This window comes from Thermobia domestica, chromosome 16, assembly GCF_964235325.1.
Source record: "Thermobia domestica chromosome 16, izTheDome1.hap1.1, whole genome shotgun sequence".
Taxonomy (NCBI): domain Eukaryota; kingdom Metazoa; phylum Arthropoda; class Insecta; order Zygentoma; family Lepismatidae; genus Thermobia; species Thermobia domestica.
The window spans coordinates 121,790,979-121,812,369 of record NC_137469.1 but is presented as its reverse complement, the minus strand read 5'-3'; the positions used below and the strand labels follow the sequence as shown (position 1 = coordinate 121,812,369).

The 21,391-nt window shown below is 38.4% G+C and overlaps 1 protein-coding gene across 4 annotated transcripts in view; it reads right to left on the bottom strand.

Annotated features, from left to right (window-relative positions):
• LOC145673384 (structural maintenance of chromosomes protein 6-like) overlaps window positions 1-18,348 on the bottom strand; it is a 228,280-nt gene extending 209,932 nt beyond the window's left edge. For 3 of the 4 annotated variants that reach the window (XR_014128748.1, XM_081743033.1, XM_081743032.1), the window contains exon 1: window positions 16,488-16,635. Coding sequence is in view for 2 of the 4 variants with exons in the window: in XM_081743033.1 (XP_081599159.1) it covers window positions 16,488-16,620 (133 nt within the window). In the remaining 2 variants the exon portion in view is untranslated. Of the gene's footprint in view, window positions 1-16,487; window positions 16,636-18,072 lie in introns of those variants that run through there. The other variant, XM_081743034.1, reaches the window with a different exon arrangement.
• Between the last annotated feature and the right edge of the window lie 3,043 nt (window positions 18,349-21,391).

The window sequence follows — 21,391 nt, the reverse complement described above, 5'->3', positions numbered from 1 at the left end:
TTCATATATAGATATAGGTTTAGAATAGGTCAGATATAATACTTTTATTTACACATGCATTTTATTACTTACATATTATTGTGTTTTAGACATGTTATCTGTTAATTAATACACTATTTGTATATACACATAAATATCCATATGAATATAGTAAAAAAAAAAAAAAGAAAAAAAAAAAAACAAGAATGAACTAAGTTGTTGTGGAAAACGTGTGGTGATAAAGTAGCTTGGCATGCTACATTGATGAAATAGTAATATTTTTGCGTATTAAGGTGAACTTAGAGTACGAAATTTAGAGTGATTGACAGCATAGGTCAGACAATTAGAATTCATTTTAGACAAATTTTAATAAGAATTATTCTGACAATCCAGTTATTTAAGTCTACTTGCAGATGCCACAGTTGAGGCCATCTACCTTGAGGCAACGACCAAGAAACAGGATGTCTGCAATGGAAGAAGCACAACGTTGTCGCACGTGTGAACGTGACCTATGGGAACAGGATTTGGATCTCACGGATGAGGCTCGAAATTGTCCCGAATGTGGTGACCAGAGGGATACAAGTCCAGTTATGGAAAATGATGTCACTCAAGGAAGTAGAGACAACATGCAACAGCATCACGGGCCGAACAGCACTAATGTTGATTTTCAGGAATCTCTTTTATCAATGATACAAAAGTGGCTTGCAGAACGGGACCGGAAAGAGGAGGAATTTAGAGAAGAACAGAGGAAGAAAAACGAAGAATTTAGAGAAGAACAGAAGAAATTTAGAGAAGAACAGGAGAAGAAGAGAGAAGAACAGGAGAAGAAGAGAGAAGAGCAGGAGAAGAAGAGAGAAGAACAAGATAGAAAACTTGACAAGCTCATGGAAAAACAAGACCATTTGGCAGAAGACCTCTCGAGGAAACTACAGGAGCAAGCCAGGAGGCTGGACGAACACGAGAAGTCAAACAAGGAAGCGCTGGAGGACTTCAAGCGCACCATCTCCCAAAGTCTGGAGGAACAGAGAGAGCGGCAGTACAGGCAGTTGCAGGAGACAGAAGAACGTCTCACGGCACAAGCTGGCCAAATGGAAGAGAGGATGGTCAGGCAAATGGAGGAAAGGCAGGGACAGGTCCTAGAAGATATGCAGCGCATGCGGATGGACTTGGAGACGCAGACCCAAGCACAAAGGATAGAGCTGCAGACAAGGATGGAGAATATTGAACATTCCATGACTGTACGACAAGAGGAGCTAATAGAGAGCCTCACTAATCAGAGCACCAGGATTGAGGAACTCCGGCAAATCCAAGATGTCGAACGGGAGAAAGCAGGAGCTATTCAGCAGACGGTGGACCAACTGACAGCATCCCTAACGGAGAAGATGTCCGAGTTGGTAGAAAGGAGAGTTGGGGAAGCAGTAAGAAACATACCTCAACCCGCCTTCTCAGGAATGGAACCACCTCGAAGGACTCCGACACCTCCGGTTTCAAATCCAATTTTAGAAAACCTCAGTCAAGGGAATCAGGAGAGTGGAAGATCTGTGGACTCTCACGCTAGCTGCAGAAGTTTTCTTCGAGCTCCTAAAATAGATGAATTGCCATCGTTTGACCCGGACACGGATGTGGGACTGCCATCAACCTTCCTTGAGCGGTTGTTGGATGATTGCAGGCTGTACGGAATAGCGCAGGAAGAACTTCTCCACATAATTCCACGTATCCTACGTGGAGCAGCAAAGATGTGGATAGACAATCACATCCAACAGTTCAGAACATTTGAAGACTTCCGTCGTGCTTTTCTGAGGAATTTCCAAAGCGAAGCCATTATTCAGCGAAAGCTCACTCGCCTCAGAAACACACGCTATAGGGCTGATTCACGTAAGTCCCTGCGTGAATTCTTTTGGGAGCAAGTCAAGGCGTTCCGAGAACTAAGTCCTTCTATGTCGGAAGCAGAAGTTCTCTCAAACGTGAAGAACATGCTACCGTTACGTATCCAAAGGCAGCTCATCGGAGTTCAGCTGGAGGATACGGAGCAACTGTCAATGATCCTCTGGGACAGCGAGGAGCTGGACAGGATAGAGAGTTTCCAGAGAGACCGAAATGCCCAAAGGAATAACAGTGGTACGACAGGCCAACGGAGAGTACAGAATGTGCGTACGCAGTCAACGGAGGAAACCGTATATAGGGACCCCAGAAATAGGAGACAACGGCACCATCCTTATCGAAGAGAGGACAATCGATTGCGCAACACTCACCAACCATCACAGCGGACTGATGAAGACAGTTCCGGCAGCGAGAGAAGTACAGGAGCACCGACAAGAGGTCACGCGCAGCGCCGTTTCCGCCGCGATCAAAGAAACAGAGGAGACAGGCCAAGAAATGAAGAGAGACAAGTCCGACAAGTGACCACACATCGAGGGAACAGCTCGGAGCGAAGAGGTCACACCAGAGGAAACAATCGTGGGTCACGAGGGAGAGGTAGCAGTACCCCAGACAGCATCAATGCTACCAACCCACTGGTCCTGCAGGCAGAGCAGCAGCAGGAAAACTAAAAACTGACTTCAACGGTCCAGGTTCGAGTCGAGGTTACGTGACAGCTTGCTGGAAAACAGACTAAGATACACAATGGCATGAAAACTAATGGAAGCACAGAAATAGAATGATTGTAGGCAAGAAGTAAAGAAAAATTGCAAGAAGATACTGCAAGAAAAGTGTAAGTCAAGAATAAAGTACTAGCGCGAAGAAAACTTAGCAGGAAACTAATGAAAGAAATATAAGAGAATTTTGTTTATGGCATAGCTCAGTTGAATGTACTGCATCTCTTATCCAAGCGGCAAACCCTAGAAGTTAAACATAAAGAATAAGAATATCTACTATATGGAAGCATAATGCCCAGAAATGAACTTGTTTACCAGCATTTGTTTTAACTTTATTTCAGATATCGGATGTGAGGCAATCAAAATTACAGAGGAAGATTGGAAAAAGATGTTCACCAATGTGCGCAACCCAGCATTGAAACCGGCCCAGGAGATGTAATTTTTGTTATGCACGAAGAAGTGCCTGTATACGGAGCAATCGGTAGAGATGGATTCCCGATTTGAGCTCTCTGAAGTGGAGTTTTGCGTTTAGAGCAGAGACTCAACGCACCCATTCCCCTTGGTGATGATACCTGCGAGAACGCGCCGAGCCTAAGAATAGTGAGCTACGAGCTGCGAGCAGATGACAATTCCACCAAGATGTTTGCAAGTTCCAACAATTGGATGTTCGCGACATGGAACTTTGCCTTAATAATTTTACTCTCCTTATATTTTAAAGTTATGGTACTGAAGATGAATCATGGCCGAAGAATAAAAGCAAAAGTGCGAGCAGTGGCTCTGCCCTCGCACATGGAGGAATTGAAGCTCCATGCCACCCTCTGTAACCAATGCTCTCTTTCCCGATGATACAAGACGCTGAAGATTATATAATTTTGTTGTTTTGTTACCAAGGGCAGCCAGCACTTTGGAAGAAATATAAGAAGTCGTATCCCGCGCAGAGAAAATAAAGAAGAACTCCAAGAGATAATTAAGAATAAGGTCATATTATTTAAAACATGCCTCATAAGCTTGTGTCCAGCAGCTTGAACTGACCACCAACTCAATACCTGAGACCTCTCATCTAGATTGAGATTATCTCTCTCAGCATGCACGAAATTTTAACATTAGGGTTCGGATTTTTTGTGAATATTTAAATTTTCTTCTTCAACATAGATTAGGGTTAGGACTTTCATGTATTTGTACTTTTTATCAGAATTTGAACTTTTATATTTATCAAATGTTACTTCTCCTTAGATGCAGCCGTGCCTCACTCTGTTGCAGCACTTGCTACATCTTGGGAGGGGGGTATTGTGACAATTACGCTCACACACTAAAACTAATTGTTCTTATATTCAAATTAAAACATCTTTATATGTAAATTCAATTTATTTTAAAAAGTCAAGGAAAATTTTATTTTGTTTCATTTAGCAACCGAGCAACCTCTTTCATTTGTCCCAGGTAAAGAAGTTTCTCTGCTTTTCAGAAAAAAAAACATAAGACGGTAACCGCACTAATAGACCACCCACCGTTCTACCTCGCCAGTCGATGGTATTGTTACTCCAGCCATACTGTCGCACTACCTAAGTACCTCGATATCGCAAATATCACGTCACAGACACACAGGAACCAAAATTTTTTATCTACAATCTTCGCAAGTGCTTATGAAACTCTTTAACATCACGTACGAGCCCAGAACAGACGCTAGAAACCCAAGCCAAATTATCAACCGATTTTTGGGAAATGGTGTCACGAACTTAAAGCGGCGAATCAGAATCCGAAATTCAAAATTAACAAAGAGAAGAATGAAGCGTCTATTTTTTTAAAAAAATAAAGAAAGCTGGGAGAACGCCTACACGGAAGAGAGGTTACTCTAAGTCGACACTTCATCGTGAAAACATCACCAACACGCGATTCATAAGCGTACGTCAACTCATATGTACATATATATATATATATATATATATTTAAGTGTTTAAATTTCAGAAAAATGGCTAGCTAGACACCCGTTAGCAGCCAGTTACTTAAATCACGCGTTATCCACAGCAACTTCGTCGTTACAAGATTATTTATACAAATATTTAAAACATCGACAGATAATTCTTATCATCTTACGGTAACGCTACATAAATGGTGATGTTGAAGTGAGTCTGTGATTCTATATACGTTGATTTCCCGCATAAAGTGCAAAGACAGGAAAAGTAGTGCGATGTATGGCGGATATATATATAAACTGTGCGAGTGAAATCTAAGTGCAGATGGATTTGATAAGTGACGCATCGTTGCATTTCAACAACATGGAGATGAAGGACGGAGACACGGGTTCGATCCCCGATACTCGAGACAGATGCCTTGCCACAGGAAGACCCAGACGCTTCAGACAAACGAGGACCTCTTCTCCGGGAGTTGAATCCAGAGGACAGCGGGGTCTGAGAAGGGACATTAGGAAGCATTGTGACGGTCAGTTAAGTACAATGCAGTTTTCTTCTGAAGTGTGGAAATATAAGCGGAAGGACTTATTAAGGTAGGACAAAGTATTCTGCTATTTTCTTTATTGAAGAAGGACTATGGCCAATATTTCCGTGATTCGTGATCTCCATACTCACCTTTTCCTAGAAACTTCGGGACATTGTTTATTCATACGGAACTGTCCGTAAACATTTAGAGCATTTTTTTTCTTTCTTTTTAAAAGAAGTAAACATATAGCCTAATGCCTTGGTTGCATTTCCAAAATTAATTCACTGATATAGGAACTGTTAATTTCATTCTTGAATAAGTACCATAAAATTTTTGATTATTTTACTAGTGAAATTTGTATACATTGATTTGATCTTCAATCATGCATTTATTTGTAATCGTAATGTGTCAATATTTAGGTCCTTGAAGCCGTCATTATAATCATTTATATGCAATCCAGTATTTATTTATATCAAGTATGAATTATTTCTCTTTTAAACATAAATCGCGTTTAAGATGTGTGAATGTAATGTAATTTCTGTTTTGAGTAAACTATGATTTAGCGTCAAAGTCTAGTTTTTCAAATTTTAACATTTGTATAGGTTGTGTTAGGGAAATATGTGTCAGAGCGGTAAACAGGCTTAATATGATTTTATTGTAACTTGTCAATTTTTATTATACTCATTCTTAAAAGAAACAATCAATATAAAGGTTCCAAAGACGTGCTATGTTGAGTAAGTTTCAGACAAATAAGTGTAAACACTCTTATCCCGTAATATCGTTAGAGTCTCGTAAATAAGGTAAACAAATTTAAGATACTCGAGTAAATCCCTTCGGAGGTACCTATCTGAGCAACGAACGCAGATAGGGTCCATAGCTATGGAGAAACGTTTATTTGCAAAAGAAGGAATCACTGAGAAAATCAGAAAGCGTCGACAATGTAATTATTTTGATCAATTGGCCAAATTATAATAATAGTAGTACTATATATATATATATTTCTGTGTAGTGCATTTGGATATGAAATATTTGTGTAGTTAGTGTTGTGTAACGATTTTTATTGTGAATGGTATTATTTTCCAACTGATATAATATGTATACAAAGCTATGTTTGGTTTATGCAAATCTTTTAATATTGAAAATTCAGTAGAGTTCATTAGAAACAGTGCACTAAATTTTCTCAAAAGCATACTATCGCTTCTAAACTATTTCTCCAGTAAGTCTTGCAAGCAACATAAACCATTAATTCTTTCATTCCGCAATCCGATTCTTAAACTTATTTCCATTTCTTTTATTAATAAAAAGAGGAGTAACTGTGGGCAAATTACTTAATAGTCGTTTATGCCTAGGGGAAAACAATAAATCATTTTGTTAATTAATATTCAGTTTAATAGAAATTTTTGCTTGTATAACTACGTCATGGTAATTATAAAGTTTAGAATATTGTCAGTTTAGTTGAGTAGAAATAAATTCTTGCTAAATTTTACAGTCAAGATTAAATAATTTGAATATTACGTTGTACAGTGAAGAATGTGTTAAGAGAAATCATATTATTTGGTCAAAACAGTCAAAAGTCTGATTCATTTTCAGTAAAGTCAATTAATTCATTTTTTTTGTAAATCCAAATTAACTTTCTTGTTGATTTTTGTAGATATCACCTTATTTCTCGTTAAATTTATTAAAAGTCTATTTGACGTTAGAACCAAAGCATTTATGTGGTTATTATTTCAAAGATATGCCTATTTCTTTAACCGGTATTAGCATACCTAGAAGAACTGAAAAAGTTGAAATACGGTTACATTGACCATCAGAAATTTTTATCTAAATTAACTCATTTTTTTTTTAAACTTTAAATTAAACTTTCCTTGTTTGTTGCTTTTTAACTATTTTTGCTATCTCCACACACTTCGGTGACAGAGTGATAGTCAGTGTAGCCAACTGAACAAGCCATTAGCGAAAAATCTTTCTTTCAGCTTTGCAGCTTGTGAGATTTTTGCTCCGCATGTTTAAATCACTTAACTATTAACTACGCACCTGTTTTCCTAGCGCCTTGGAGACACCGTTATGGGGAAAACAGGATCGATTAGACTTAGGTCATCTTTCGTTATATATATCATTTTTTTTTTAATTCCTAACCATCTTAGCAAAACTGTATCTTTACCTTGGAGAACTGAAGTTCGAGCCCCGTGGAGTCAACTTCAATTCTCCAAACTCTCATTCATTTTTTTTTATTTGTGTAATAGGCAGATGAGTTGTCGCTCATCAATACCATTCACTTTTCAAGTACAAGGTCAGGTATTCATTTCTCTGATGCATATTAGGCTCATCCGTGAGTGCCTTAATTATTCATTCTAGTTCAGATTAAATATGCAAATTAGAGATAAGGAATCGAATTCCGAAAACAATACGTTTCATATTCTTCGTCGCCCAAATACGTAAGATCTGCTTATTCATAATATCACGCAGTAATTCTATTTGGCAGCCCGAGCAGAAATTTTCCTTTAATTATTAGTAATTTTCTATCGTTGCAAAACTTAGCGCCCGAGACAATAGCATTATCATTACCAAACTTGGCTTCCAATACCGGAACCCACAGTGTAACAAGAAATGGCGCAACCGAACTAGGACCAAAGTACAATGTTACAGTCGTTGCATCGATCCCTCCAGTGATGTTGGCTAATGTGTGGATGGAAATTGAATATCGCCTAGATGTGCTACGTGCTACCAAGGATGCTCATGTGGAAGTGTACTGATGTGACCAAAACTTTTATAGTTTGTAAACAATTCAACATCAGTTTCATATTTCTATCTTATTTCTAGCCTGAGTTATTAATTTCTGTAATCAGGGAAGGACTTCTCGGACACCCTGTATGGGAATAACTGAGACCCGAAGCAGTCTACATGCTAAGCCCAGAAGAGTCTTGGCTGACCTCCTGATAAACCACGTTTTTCTGCAAGGTGAATTGTGGCAATCCGATACCTGCATGAGGAAATGTTTCGGTTCAATGTGAAAGCTCCCATAAGAACTAGCACCCTCATCAGTGGAATACGCCTTGCTATTTTTAACTCAGATGTGAAAGTACCTGACTTTGTTAAAAATGAAAAAGGTCTTTATTTCAAACAAATCGCCACTACAGTTTTCATATTTGAACACAACAATCATGAAAATCGTGACTTACCCCTGAAAAAGAATATTTATTTTATTTGGTTTCTTGTGTTCCCCAAAGTACGTGCGGAATTAGCGCAAGTACCTTCCGTTCGCATTACATCGGCTACGATTTTAGTACTAGCATATGTTTCGGTTTTCAGATCTCATATATTTGTCTTGTATTCATCTCGATTGTATATATGAATCCGAAATTTCAAATCTAGACAAGAAGCACAAAATTCATGCTTTGTTCTCAGTACTCATATGGTGATTTACTCAGTAATTATTATATCTATTTGTAAGGTATAAATTTGCTATTTTGAGCAGACTGAGGAAAATAAACTGACGTAAAAACTAGTCAATACTTGTCTTGTCAATGAAATAGCTCTCTTGAGCAATTTTAAATATTCGAGTTTCGTATTCCAGTTTCAAGGTATTCTGATTTCAGATGATTCAAGTCCGAGATGCGAATCTCGGTCCTGGAACCAGGTCCGGACCTAGATTCGACATCCGAACTCTCATCCGGATCCAATCAGATTTTTTTTTCCAGCACGGTATGCATAGACTGAGAAAGATAAATAGATTAGTCAATATTTATCTTAATTTTCTGTTTTCTTCTTCACTATCAGGAATTTGTGAAATTGATTTTGGCAAATTTTAGATATTCAAGTTGGTTACCACAATTTGATATGTAGGTTTGGATGCGAATGAAGATCTGAGATCCGGATTTCGAATCCAGCTCCCAATTTCGGACCCAGATCCGAGATCCGGATCTGGCCACCCCTAATCTGCATTGTCCTTCTGTCTCACTTGCGTTACAGAGACCTCCAAAATTTGGATGTTTGTGATACAGTAGCGTCTTTAATTACAACACTGAATAAGAAATGCGGTATTGTAACCTTGTTTTACATGTATGGATAACCAGAGCAAGAGCGAAAACACTGTTTACGGAGAAGTGGCAACGTCGTTAAATAAGCGAATGTTGAAAACTAGTTCGGCATGACACATGTCAGAACAGAAAAAGAGGGGAGTCGTGTACGTGGAGTGTGAAGAGCAGCAGAGTGGAAAGTTTGTTGCAGAAGAAAAGACGTAAAAGATTCGTAGGTACTTGTCACAGTATGTAATGTACTTTCAGTTGAAGGTACAAGACTGAAAATATTTCGTGGAAAAGCTGTATCTGTTCGTATTTCTTTATCAGTAGTACACAAGAAAAAAGTGCTCAGACGGGAGATGGCGAGCAATGATTGAAGGATGCCTGAGGCAGGGCAAGAGTGTACGAGGCATGCGTGAACGTTCACTCTTGCCCCTTGTGGTACAGCTGGGTAAAGAAAATATAGCAGCCAACATGTAACACTGAGCAAAAGACATTTCCAAAGGTAAGACAGAAGTTGGCGGCAATAGGCTACTAACAAAACGTTTGCATTATCGTTTAGAATTACACAGCCTGAGTTGTTGAGCACATGCCATGTCCCATGGAAATGTCGACAGACAATGTTGCGCGGGAACAAAAAAGAAGCTAGGAATAGCAAATAAGCAATTGACATCAGTCATCCAATCAACCACAAAGCATCACTCGTCAAATGTACCTGTACCGGACGACATGGATATGCCCTGCCAATTCTGTGGATAACTGTTTTTCAGATACTCCAAGCGGTCAAATGTAGATTTCCTGTACCATGTGCAACGACTGGTTTCACGAACAATGTTCCAATTTTAAACAAAGGAGGTCTGTGTACGTGTGATACCACTGTGTAGGTATGTAGCACCACATGTAACATTTTTATGCTTCGTGACGCATGTTGACGAATTGATTTATTCTATTTTCATATTTTGTAATTATAACATGTATGATATAGTACCGTAACTTTTGTGCAGTTCCATTTGACACTTATCTGTTTGGTACTTTATAACTTCCTTTAGTTCCATGTAACGAGTACATATACATCTATGATTCAACGTGTTTCTTGGCGTTCATGTTTATGCTTCTATGTTTTTACTGAACAGTACACTGTTGCTCCTACCGTTGTTTACTCTTACTCTACCACATGGGACAAAAGTAGAAAATTTTTCCTTCGTCAAAACTATGTTATTCCTCTGTATCCTCTGCTTGCTTTGTCGCAATTAAACTGTATATGTTCCAACCAGCGGACGCCGCAGACCTTAAACATCACCAGGGGAATTTTTGCATCCTGTTATCTTTGCAAATTTTCTTCGACGAGCTGGAGAGTTACTGAATAACTAACGCAAGTGACGTATGCAATATAACATTAACACCACAGTTTATTATTTATTTATTTATTTACTTATTTAAAGAAATATTTATCGTAATAAATACTTATTAGAACTTCTTATTACAAAAATAATTCAATTAATTAGATACTATTTTGATCACTTAGGAGCACTATATTTCAAAATAATTCCCAACAATTCCCTGCACTTCTAAATTATATGGAGTCTTTCTGAATTATATTATACTCATTTATAAATAAAACCTTGGAAACGAGAACTGTTACCATAGCAACCAGATTATGACGTATTATCTTTTGACCCTTACTACCACCTCGAGATTTTGATTATATGTTTTAAACGTTTTAAACGCCTAATCCACAACAAAATTGATAAATACATTATATTTCTCTTTGCAGTTCACAAAACACACTATATCACAAAACTTAATAATAAAAAAGAAGAAGAAGAAGAAGAAGAAAACCAAAACTACGTTCTTCTACAGCTTGAGGCTTACGGCTTTTAGGCACATATTTACAGAGTACTGTTACACGCTTTTCCGTGGCTCATTTTGGATCCGTACAGGACTCACACCCACACGACCGGTGTTCTTCGTTGCGCCTTTTTTTTCATGGATCAGATAAGACAACAGCAAAACGACATGTTTTCTAAATAACAGGAAAGGAATTATTCAGTCCTTCATTCATCACTGACTCTAAACCCAAGCACTGGGGATGATTGAAAACCTCATATACATATATCCCATGTCCTACAAAAACCGAATATTTGTTTACGAAAGTTAGCGTAGAACCTGCTTTTGATCGGTAAAGTAAATTCATCCCTTATTTTTTACTACCTTGAATTGTATTTAGGAGAAATTATTGAAAACCTCAAAGGAAACATGCACTTTATTGTGCAAGAGATATATTTTTTTGGAATAATTTATAGATAATTTTAAATTAACTGAATCATTATTTTTCTTATAACAGTGACTTGTTTTCTCTTGATTGATTTTGGACTTGCAATTTCATTATTATTTTAGTTGAAAAATGAAATTCTACTTTTTTCAACGCTTCAAGAATAACAGGATGGCAGATATTATCCTGGAAATGCTAAACCACTAAGTTAAATTTTGATGGTTGTGGTTTCCTACGGGAAACGCATTGTAAGGAAAATGTGGTTGTACCAACCACAGAAATTAAGTCATCACCAATAGTGGATAATCAAATTAAGAAAAATAGGGAAAATAATGAAATCCGGAAAACGGATATTCTTCCTATCTCTACGTCGCTATGCCATCCTACCCAAGTTCTGATACTCAAGTTCACAACCAATCACGAATACGCATTTCAAAAGAATCAACATAAACTCCGCCTAATCATACTATTCGAATCCCCTTTGTTACCATTTATGTCAATTAACATTGTGTGACTGTATGTTCCGACCAACACCCTATCCGAAAAATATATAAGAAAATATACAAAATTCAAAAAGCCACTCTCCAACTACCAGCAGCCGAGGTTTGATCCTCGTGGGACGTCACCTTATAGGAGGTAAATATGTCTTTGACTTTGTTATTGACTAAGTTGCTATAATCGTAACTTCATTTCCCCTAGATAACATTAATCTTGTCATGACTCAAGTAATAGATTAAAAATTTTCAGAGCAATTACTTACAAAATTTCAAGATACAAAGACTAGAACAGGTGCCACTTGGCATACACATGTATTGATCTAGATGCTCTTCAATAATACCAAAGATGAGTTATATCATTTTCCCTACATCTTTTTATTTTATTTAAATTAGGTTGTTCATTTTCTGTTATCGTTTTTCGGTTTTAAATATTTTCCTTTTATTTTAATAAATTGTTAATACTATTAATCTGCACTTGTTCTGTTCTCTCTAAGCCTTAAAGACCTGAGGTAAATAAATTTTCTTTGAAACATCTCCGATCTGATATTTCTCAGGTTCGTGACTCTTGGGATTGTTCGGGGTAACGATGGCGGTCGCCTATTTTTACTTCGGACAACCTAAAAAACACGTTTCAATTGCAACAAAATCCAATATATATAAAGGTACCCAAGAAAGTTCTGTCGCTTTTTCACACCACCTTCGAACATCGATATGTCATCTAAGACTACCTGGAAGATCAAAAAGGTCCCATCAGCATCGACAACCTTCTCCCAACGGTCTGGAAGGCTATGGATTCCATCGTGATAGAACTTGATAGGCTGTGAAGCGAAGAAGGTATCAAGTGCATTTTGCATTCTATTAGGGATTTGTACTGGCGTCCTCTAACGCGATTGTCCAAGGAATGGAACAGGTGATAATCGGACGGTACAATGTCCGGGGAGTATGGCGGATGCAAGAATTTCCCATCCAAGGCATAGAATGGTGTTCCGGGTTATTCTAGCCATATGAGGCTTAACGTTGTCCTGTAACAGGAGGATTCCTTTGCAATTCAGAAGTGCTGGCTCCAGAGTTTTGCGTTTTTCTTGAACACAGCTCAACTGCTGACAGTACACAGTTGCATTGATGCTCTGACCAGCTGGTAGCAGTTCCCGATGCACGATGCCGCGAGCAGTCCACCAAACACACAGGAGGACCTTCTTTTGGTGCAGTGCTGTTTCGGCAGTTTTGGAACCAGTTCATGAGATGCTAACTAATGATGACTGCGCCGTGAAGCTACGTACAAGACCCACTTCCTGCACATGTCACCACCCTGTCCAGAAATGGTTCCTTCCTCACACGAGACAGCAAAGAAACACAGGTGTCTGCTTGCGTTGCTTTCTGGCCTAGAGTCAAATCATGTGGGATTCAACTTGTAGTGCTTCCCAAGTTAATGGAGGTGCTGCCGTGTGGTTTCTCCACTCACACTGAATGTAGTCCCAGTTCCTCACATGTTTGGCCATGTTCGCGTCAATTGCTGCCTGAAGATCTTAATTTTGTGCATGTGTTGATCTTCTGGCACGTGGTGAGTCTTCGAGTGTTTCGTCACCGTCCTTAAACTTGTTAAACCACCGCTGCGCTGTCTGCGTAGTCACGACATCCTCACTAAAGGCCTGGCATACCTTCCGCACCGCTGCAGACCCCAGTTTGAACTCGTACAGCATACGCGAACTTATGACGCTCTGTGGAGGTCCCATGTTCACTCTGTCCTTACGCAAGTTTACGGTGTAACTGAACTGCCACGACCAGGTAGTATGTTGGATATACCCATACCAACAACTGACCTTCGCCTTATCTCCATTCACATTCAACTCATGGTGTTAGGTCCAATTGAACACAGACCTTTACAAAAAGCGACAGAACTTTCTTGGTTACCTTTATATTGTAAGGATCCTCACATCACAGCATGAACACACGTTTACAGACGACACGTGCTAACGTTTATAAACAAGCAGACGATACACTGAACAGGAAAACACGAAGATCAACACGATGGGAACCGAAAGAGGACGAGCCATCTGAAGAGTGCCTATAATCGAGGAACCAAAGTAGACGGAAGTATCAGTTGACCACTATCTATAACAGCTGTGAAGATCGGACTGGACGAAGGGGCTCTACATATCCTAAAATCCCTGGAGGCTGCCTTGAAGCGAAGAGGATTCCTCAACATAAACCATACCTTACAAGGCTGCCACCGAGGACCGTAACCCGAAGTCGATACAAAACAGCCCGGTGGCTGCCATGTGCGAAGGAGTTTCCCTATGAAACGTTACTTCCTTCACCTTTGGTAATAGGGAAGATACATCAAATTTTGTAAACACAAAGACTATTTTGTATTTTTATAAAATAAATAGGTGAAGGGTTCGATTCCTGGACTATTATTGTCTCTACCTACACAAAATATTACTATATATATATATATATATTAAGGAAAGGTATCGTAGAGCACATTTTTTCATTGATGATTAACCCTTCCCTTAAATTCTTATTACCCAAAACAATGAAATGTTAGTTGTGCAGGCATTCATTTGAAGACAAAAAAAAAAAAAAAAAAAAAAAAAAAAAAAAAAAATCAAACAGGAGAGGAGCTTCTCGTGTGAGTGATTACATTTCCAGTAGATCTTTGAGCCGTCTGATACAACGTTTAGGTTTGAAAATATATTAACCATGATTACTTCATGGATATTACAGGAAAGAATTTTGCGAGGTAATGTTAAACGCAGAAAGACAAGATGATGGCATCATTCGAAAAGTGTTGGTCAGACGTAGTGAATTTTAAACTTTCAGGCGCTGATAATAGGAATAACTCTTATCTATTACACAATAGAAAATTCCCATACAGCACTTAAACAACAACTGAATGAACATGGGGTTAGTTTGGGCAAGCCTTTCATGTAAAGGGTACCCCCGTCTGTATCTTAGAATGCTATGGGAAACTGTCATTTTACAATGACGGTAACACAGATGGTGATCAGAAAAATGGAAACACCTGTAGTTGGCAACACGTTAGATGTATGGGTTGGCAGTGGTGTCGTGGCGCCCGCAGCGCCGGACCGCTGGTGGTGGTGTGTTAGGTCGGTCTCCATACTACGTCAGGCGCAGTGGAACAGCAGTGTCCAGTGGCTGCAGCAGACGGAGGTAGTGTAAAATGGGAGACCTCTCAGATTTTCAAAGAGGGCAAATTGTTGGTGCGCGGTTATGTGGAGTGAGTGTGACGGCAGTGGCTACTGTGTTAGGTGTGTCGCGTGGGACAGTGTCAAAGGTGATGACGGCCTACACAACACACGGGAAAACCACATCGGGGAAGCGGAACAGTGGGCGGAAGAAAATCATGAGTGACAGGTCACGGCGGGTATTAAAGCGCATTGTCACGCAGGACCGTCGTGCCACTGCGGAGCAAGTGACGGAGGAACTCAATCAGCACCTCCTCCACCCTGTTTCGACAATCACAGTCCGCCGCGAATTACATGACATGAACTTACGGGGTCGTGTTGCACAGGCCAAACCGCTCATCGGGAACCATAATGCTTTCGCACGCCGCAAATGGTGGCGCGACCATGCCACTTGGACCGTTGAGGACTGGAAACGTGATATGGTCGGATGAGTCATCCTTCACCCTATTCCCACCCACGGGCCGTGTTTGTGTGTGGAGAACGCCCAAAGAAGCTTATGATATGCAGTGTCTTCGCCCAACTGTGAAACATGGCGGCGGCTCAGTGATGCTGTGGGCCGCCATATCATGGTTTTCATTGGGTCCTGTGGTCACACTTAGCGGACGAATCACTGCCAACGATTATGTCGCAATTTTAGGAGACCGCTTCCATCCTATGGTCCGGATGTTGTTCCCGGACAATGACGCCATCTTCCAGGATGATAATGCACCCATTCACACAGCTGGCGTTGTTGCAGCGTGGTTTAAGGAACATCGGGATGAAGTTCAACACCTCCCCTGGCCCGCCCAATCCCCAGATCTCAACATAATTGAACATCTGTGGTCCGTCTTGGAAACACGACTCCGGCGACGATTTCCACCCCCATCCTCTCTCACAGAACTGGCCGATGCCCTGCACGAGGAATGGTGTAAAATCCCACTTGCTACCATTCACGACCTCTATGCCTCCATCTCACGTCGCATCAAGGCTGTTCTGAAGGCGAAAGGTGGCCCGACACCATATTAATCTGGTAAGATGCAATTTCGTTCAGGTGTTCCCATTTTTCTGATCACCCTCTGTATGTCGACTTCGATCTACAGCATGATGGGAGTTCCTCCCCAGTGTGTTGTAGCAGTGCGCTAGTTTCTTAACAGCGAATTATCCATTTACTGGATAGTTCAACGGTGAGTGGAACCACGATCACCACGATCACCAGGCTTCACCCCCAAAATGAACATTTTTCTTTGGGTATTGTCAAAGATAAAGTATTTTCGAGGACCCCACGCACTATTAACGACAGGACTAATTTCATAACAGAGGCGTGCCAAAAATTAATCACAACAAAAACCTCTGTGTCAAAATGTGCTTGACTGTAGAAACTAGAGTGCAGGAATATAATAGAAGAATTTTTCATATCTGCAATCTACATTTACTGAGTAAGCTTCCATTCCTAATGGACAATTGCTGTTAAGTACGATCAAAATTTCGGATTATAACATACAAACCTGACTTTGCATGATTATCTCGTACTGTACATAACTTACACACTTCTTCATATAAACTGGAACTTCTATTGAATTCTAATAAATCAACACTGAAATAAAATCTATAAAAATTTAGATCACAGAACACACACATGTTCACAACGTGAAGGTTCTAGAACACAGGCCCTCTATATAGATTAGTGGCTAGGTTGGTTCCTTTCTGTACCAAAGTTTAATATTTAATTCACATAGTATTGCCGAGCGAGCATCAGTGAGTGAAGGCGGGTTAGAGCCCCGCAGGGCACGCTGTTTTTTGTCTTTATTACAGCTGACTGGGAAGGGGGACCTGTGTTCTAGAACCTTGCTGTCACAACCTATATAAATTCAAAGATAAATCCATCAAGCATACGCTAAGAATATATTATAGAGGGTGCTGTCCCATTTTAGGCAACTATAGATTTTTGTACAAATTTACGGTCTATGTTCCGTTAAGGGAGTCCAAAACTACACTGGACCCCCTTAAGCTAAGCTAAGCTAACCTGACCTAAGCTAACCTAAACTAATAGAACATAATATACCGTTATATTATGTAATCAAACGAAAATCAATAGAAAGAAGTGGTGTCAAAGACACTGGACCCCCTTAACGGAACATTGACCAAATTGGTCATGTTAGTAATCAAATATACGGGGATCCAACTCTAACATCCCTAACAATGTTAAAAAACATAGTTCCAACTGCATGCTTTCAACAACGTTATAGTTCATAAGGAAGCACTGATGGACTGAATTCATATATCAATGCAGAATGTTCAATCATTATCTGTAACGACGAAGCTGTTTGACAAGTAAAGCATCTAATGACATGTGGAATGATTTCCCTATTACTGCTTACGCACATACCCACCATCGCTGGCGCGCCTGTTTCCTACAGACGTAACATCGCGTCGTTCGACCAGCTTTGCCCTACCCTTACTCGGTTCGATATAATTAGTGCTTCTTAATGGCCATCTAGCAGAGGTTGGTTCGGATTTCCCACTGTTGTGTTTGTGGCATATGTCCGCATGTTGTAGACTCAAGTTTACAACGTCTGCTCCAGTTGGTATTTTTACGCAGACACAGTGAGTCGGAATGGATTCATTTTTACAAATATTATCTAGGCTTACCTTAACCTAACCTAACCTAACCCTTCCCTCTACAGCTTAGTGGGATACGAACCACAGCATTTCTCTACGAGAATCGAACCCGGGTCTCCTGCGCTAACTGCTTAGCCACGAAGGAGAGATACAAAAAAAAAAGAAAAAAAGAAAAGAAAAGAAAAAAAGAAAGAAACTCCTCCAATAATGTCACAAGTGGGTCTTGACTGTCAAGTAAAAAAGTTGGTATCCCTCCTATGCACGTCCATTAACAGGTCTATTTATATTGTATTGTAACTATGTTGAAAGATTGACAGATACCTACAGTTATTGGTAGAACTAATCGGGAATTTCATATTTGTACATAGCAAATATTAATGGAATTATTTTATTACTAGGTATCTAGTAACGTACTTATTAGTAATAAACAAAGGAGACAGGAAATAATTTTGTTAATAAAAATAATGTTACCTTTTGTTTTCAAACGGATTCGCGCTAAGACCCCTTTCTTTCGCGGATTCGCGTAGCTGAATCAATTTTGCCAGATTTGAACATTAAAGGAATGGTCTAGGCATCGGGGCTTAAAAATTGAGTTCTAAGGGCAAATCGTGTAACAATTTAGCATCCGATGTTTTTGAATATATATTCATCACCAGTGATGCCAATTCAGCCTATTTTTGGCTAAATCTAGCATATTTGGAGAGGCTTTTAGCCATACAAATCTACGAAATGCTTATAGCCTTAAATATGGCTTATTTTATGAAACTCTTTTGCCATTGATGCCTTTTTATTAGCCGTTAAATTAATTCTAAAAATACTTTTTCTTTGAAAATAAAGTGTAATTTTTTTTAAAAAAATTAACTTTTTGTCATTACATATTATCGTATTAATTGATTTTTTTCTAGACAGAGGGTGTTGTATTACGCAACAAAAACACTTGTTTTTCATTCTTCTTCTCTCTCCCCACACACAGATTTAATACCATTTAACAATACTTATCGACTCAGAAAGAATTTTAATGTCGCTACCATAACGACACCGTTTGCTACTTTTTATTATTTTTTTTTTTAATTTTCGCATTTCATTGAAAGAATGAAGTTTTTTAAATATGAATCTAGTAAACTGTTTGGTTCTTCAAGCCACAGAGATTGTTTTTGTTTATTAAAGGAAACAACTATCGCCGAATATCTTTGGTACCAATAATATCTAAAGTTTTTGAGCAATGTATTAAGAATCAATTATCAAGATATTTTGAGTAAAATAAATTATTTCATAATATGCAATTTGGATTTAGACCTGGGTGTTCCACGACTAAAGCCGTGGAAAACATAGTATCAGAAGTGTTAAATAATTTGAAGAACAATCTTCATGTTGGGGTTACATTATTAGATTTGAGTAAGGCATTCGATACGGTACCGTGTCACATAATATATTAATTGGGAAGTTACACTATTATGGTATTACTGGCTTGCAATTATCTTTAATTGCATCGTATCTTAGTAATAGAAAACAAGCTATTCGAATTGGAAATGAAAAGTCAAGTTTCATGTGTGTAACAAATGGTGTTCCACAAGGTAGTGTATAGGGCCCCTTTCTTTTTCTTGTATATATAAACGATTTTCCAAGTTTTTTGCCCAATAGTTGTGTTTTATATGCTGACGATATTATTGCTGTAAATTCAGACAAAAATATAATTGATATTCAAAGTAGGAATAGCGAAATGTTAGAGTTGTCTTCTATATGGTTTAAATGTAACGGACATACAGTTAATCAGGATAAAACATAAACTATGTACATTAATCTTAGTAATTCTACGAGTCATTCAGATACACGTAAATCTGTAAAACTGTTAGGAATGTACGTCGATTCAAAGTTAAATTGGAATGAACATACAGAAAATTTATGTAGAAAGTTATCCAGGGTATTGTTTTTATTGCGTAAATTAAAAACTGTAATTAGTGAGAAATCTCTTATAACATCGTACAATGCTTTTTTTCATTCACATTTGGAGCATGGAATAATATTCTGGGGTAATTCTTCTGGTGCACAGAATGTCTTCAAATAGAAAAAAAAAAAAGCAGTAAGAATAATTAAGGGATTGCCTAAAACAGCATCATGCAAGGAAGTGTTTAAGGGAATTCAAATTATGACAGTGCCTTCTTTATTTATTTATCGATGTCTCATGTATATAAAAGAAAATTTAGATAATTTTAATCACCGAAGTGATGTTCATTCCTACAATACTAGCCATAAAGGCGACCTTAATACGTCACAAGTTAGGTTAACCACTACTCAAAAGAGTTATAAGTATACATGTATGAAATTATTTAATGTATTACCACAAAATGTACGCACAATGCCTCACGACAACTTCAAAAACTTTTGTAAATCCTTCCTTATAAGCAATTCTGTATATAGTATCTCTGAATTTGACAAAATCTGTTATCAAGAGTTGAAAGCAAGAACAATGATACATAGATAAAACTTGCCTGATAGTGTGATAAAACTTATATATATGTTATATTTGACAATGTCTATTGCAACGAATGTTGTTTAATGACAATAAAGCATATCTTATCTTATCTAAATAGGATATCTAATTAGTTTGAAGACTCTCAATGCAATCATGATGATTCGTGTCGGTGTACGAAGAAATAAGAAGTGTTTGTAAGAAGTATGACCTGCCGAAAGTACTACTGAAAGTTCGGACAAATACAGTCTATACACTACCAATCCACAATCCAACGAGGTATATGCAGTTCCAGCCCCTCGGTTAGCTGTGACGTCATCGATGATAACTTATTTCAATTCAAACGAGAATATGGTTGTTGACTTTCACAAATCGGATGAATTGTTGCTGAATTTTATTGTAATTTAAAGCCATGTATATTGCTTGTTAGTCTTCAGCGAAAAAAAAAATCAACATTTCAAATTTTACTATAACCCATTTATAATCCTACGCACAAAAAGGGGTTCAAAATCTACAATGTGAATTATAGGTTAGCAGTTCAAAATCAAGCCTTTTTTGCGTAAAAAAGCTTATTTCTGAAGACCATCTAGCCTATTTTCTTCAGAGGTTGTTGGCAACACTGTCCATCACTGATCACAAAAATGCCGAATGCAGAAAAAAATACCTCACAGAAGGGGAGAAAGCCGAAATTTTAGCCGTTTCTATTATTCACTATATCTCCGTAACCATTGGAGCTAGAGTATCCAAACTTTTTTCATTTTGTTTGTGAAAAGACTATTGCATATAGTATAGAATTATGTATAGGGCCTATAAGACAAACCAGCTGATAAGGTGATATCGAAAAAGGAGTTGTGATGTATAACACTAACATTGTTTCTTAGCCCTTTTAGGATTTATGGTATGTTTTTATACCATGTCGTAGTATCGTCTTTGACCGCTTATTCAGGTTCTATAAAAAACATTTAAGCCGGATTCTTTGTATTGATCAAGTCAGGGATGGATCAAAGAACACCCTAGACGCGCTTTAAAACTGGATGTTCAACTTGGCTAAGACACATTTCAACAATTTTTCATGCCTTTACTTTTCAAGTTCTCGAATTGAAACTTTGCATACGGATTGTATGTAACTTTGGGTACGTATTTCTCAAATTTTGGGAAGTTCCTGCGTGAAACCGGGGCCGGGACCGAGGGGCGCAAATATTCTGAGGGGTGATTTTTTTCAGAAAGATATCAGTTTTTTTTTCGATTTTTCCAATTCAGGTGGATGATATGGACATTTGAGTTATACCGTTGGAAAGGGCTCGTTATACTGAAGAAAAT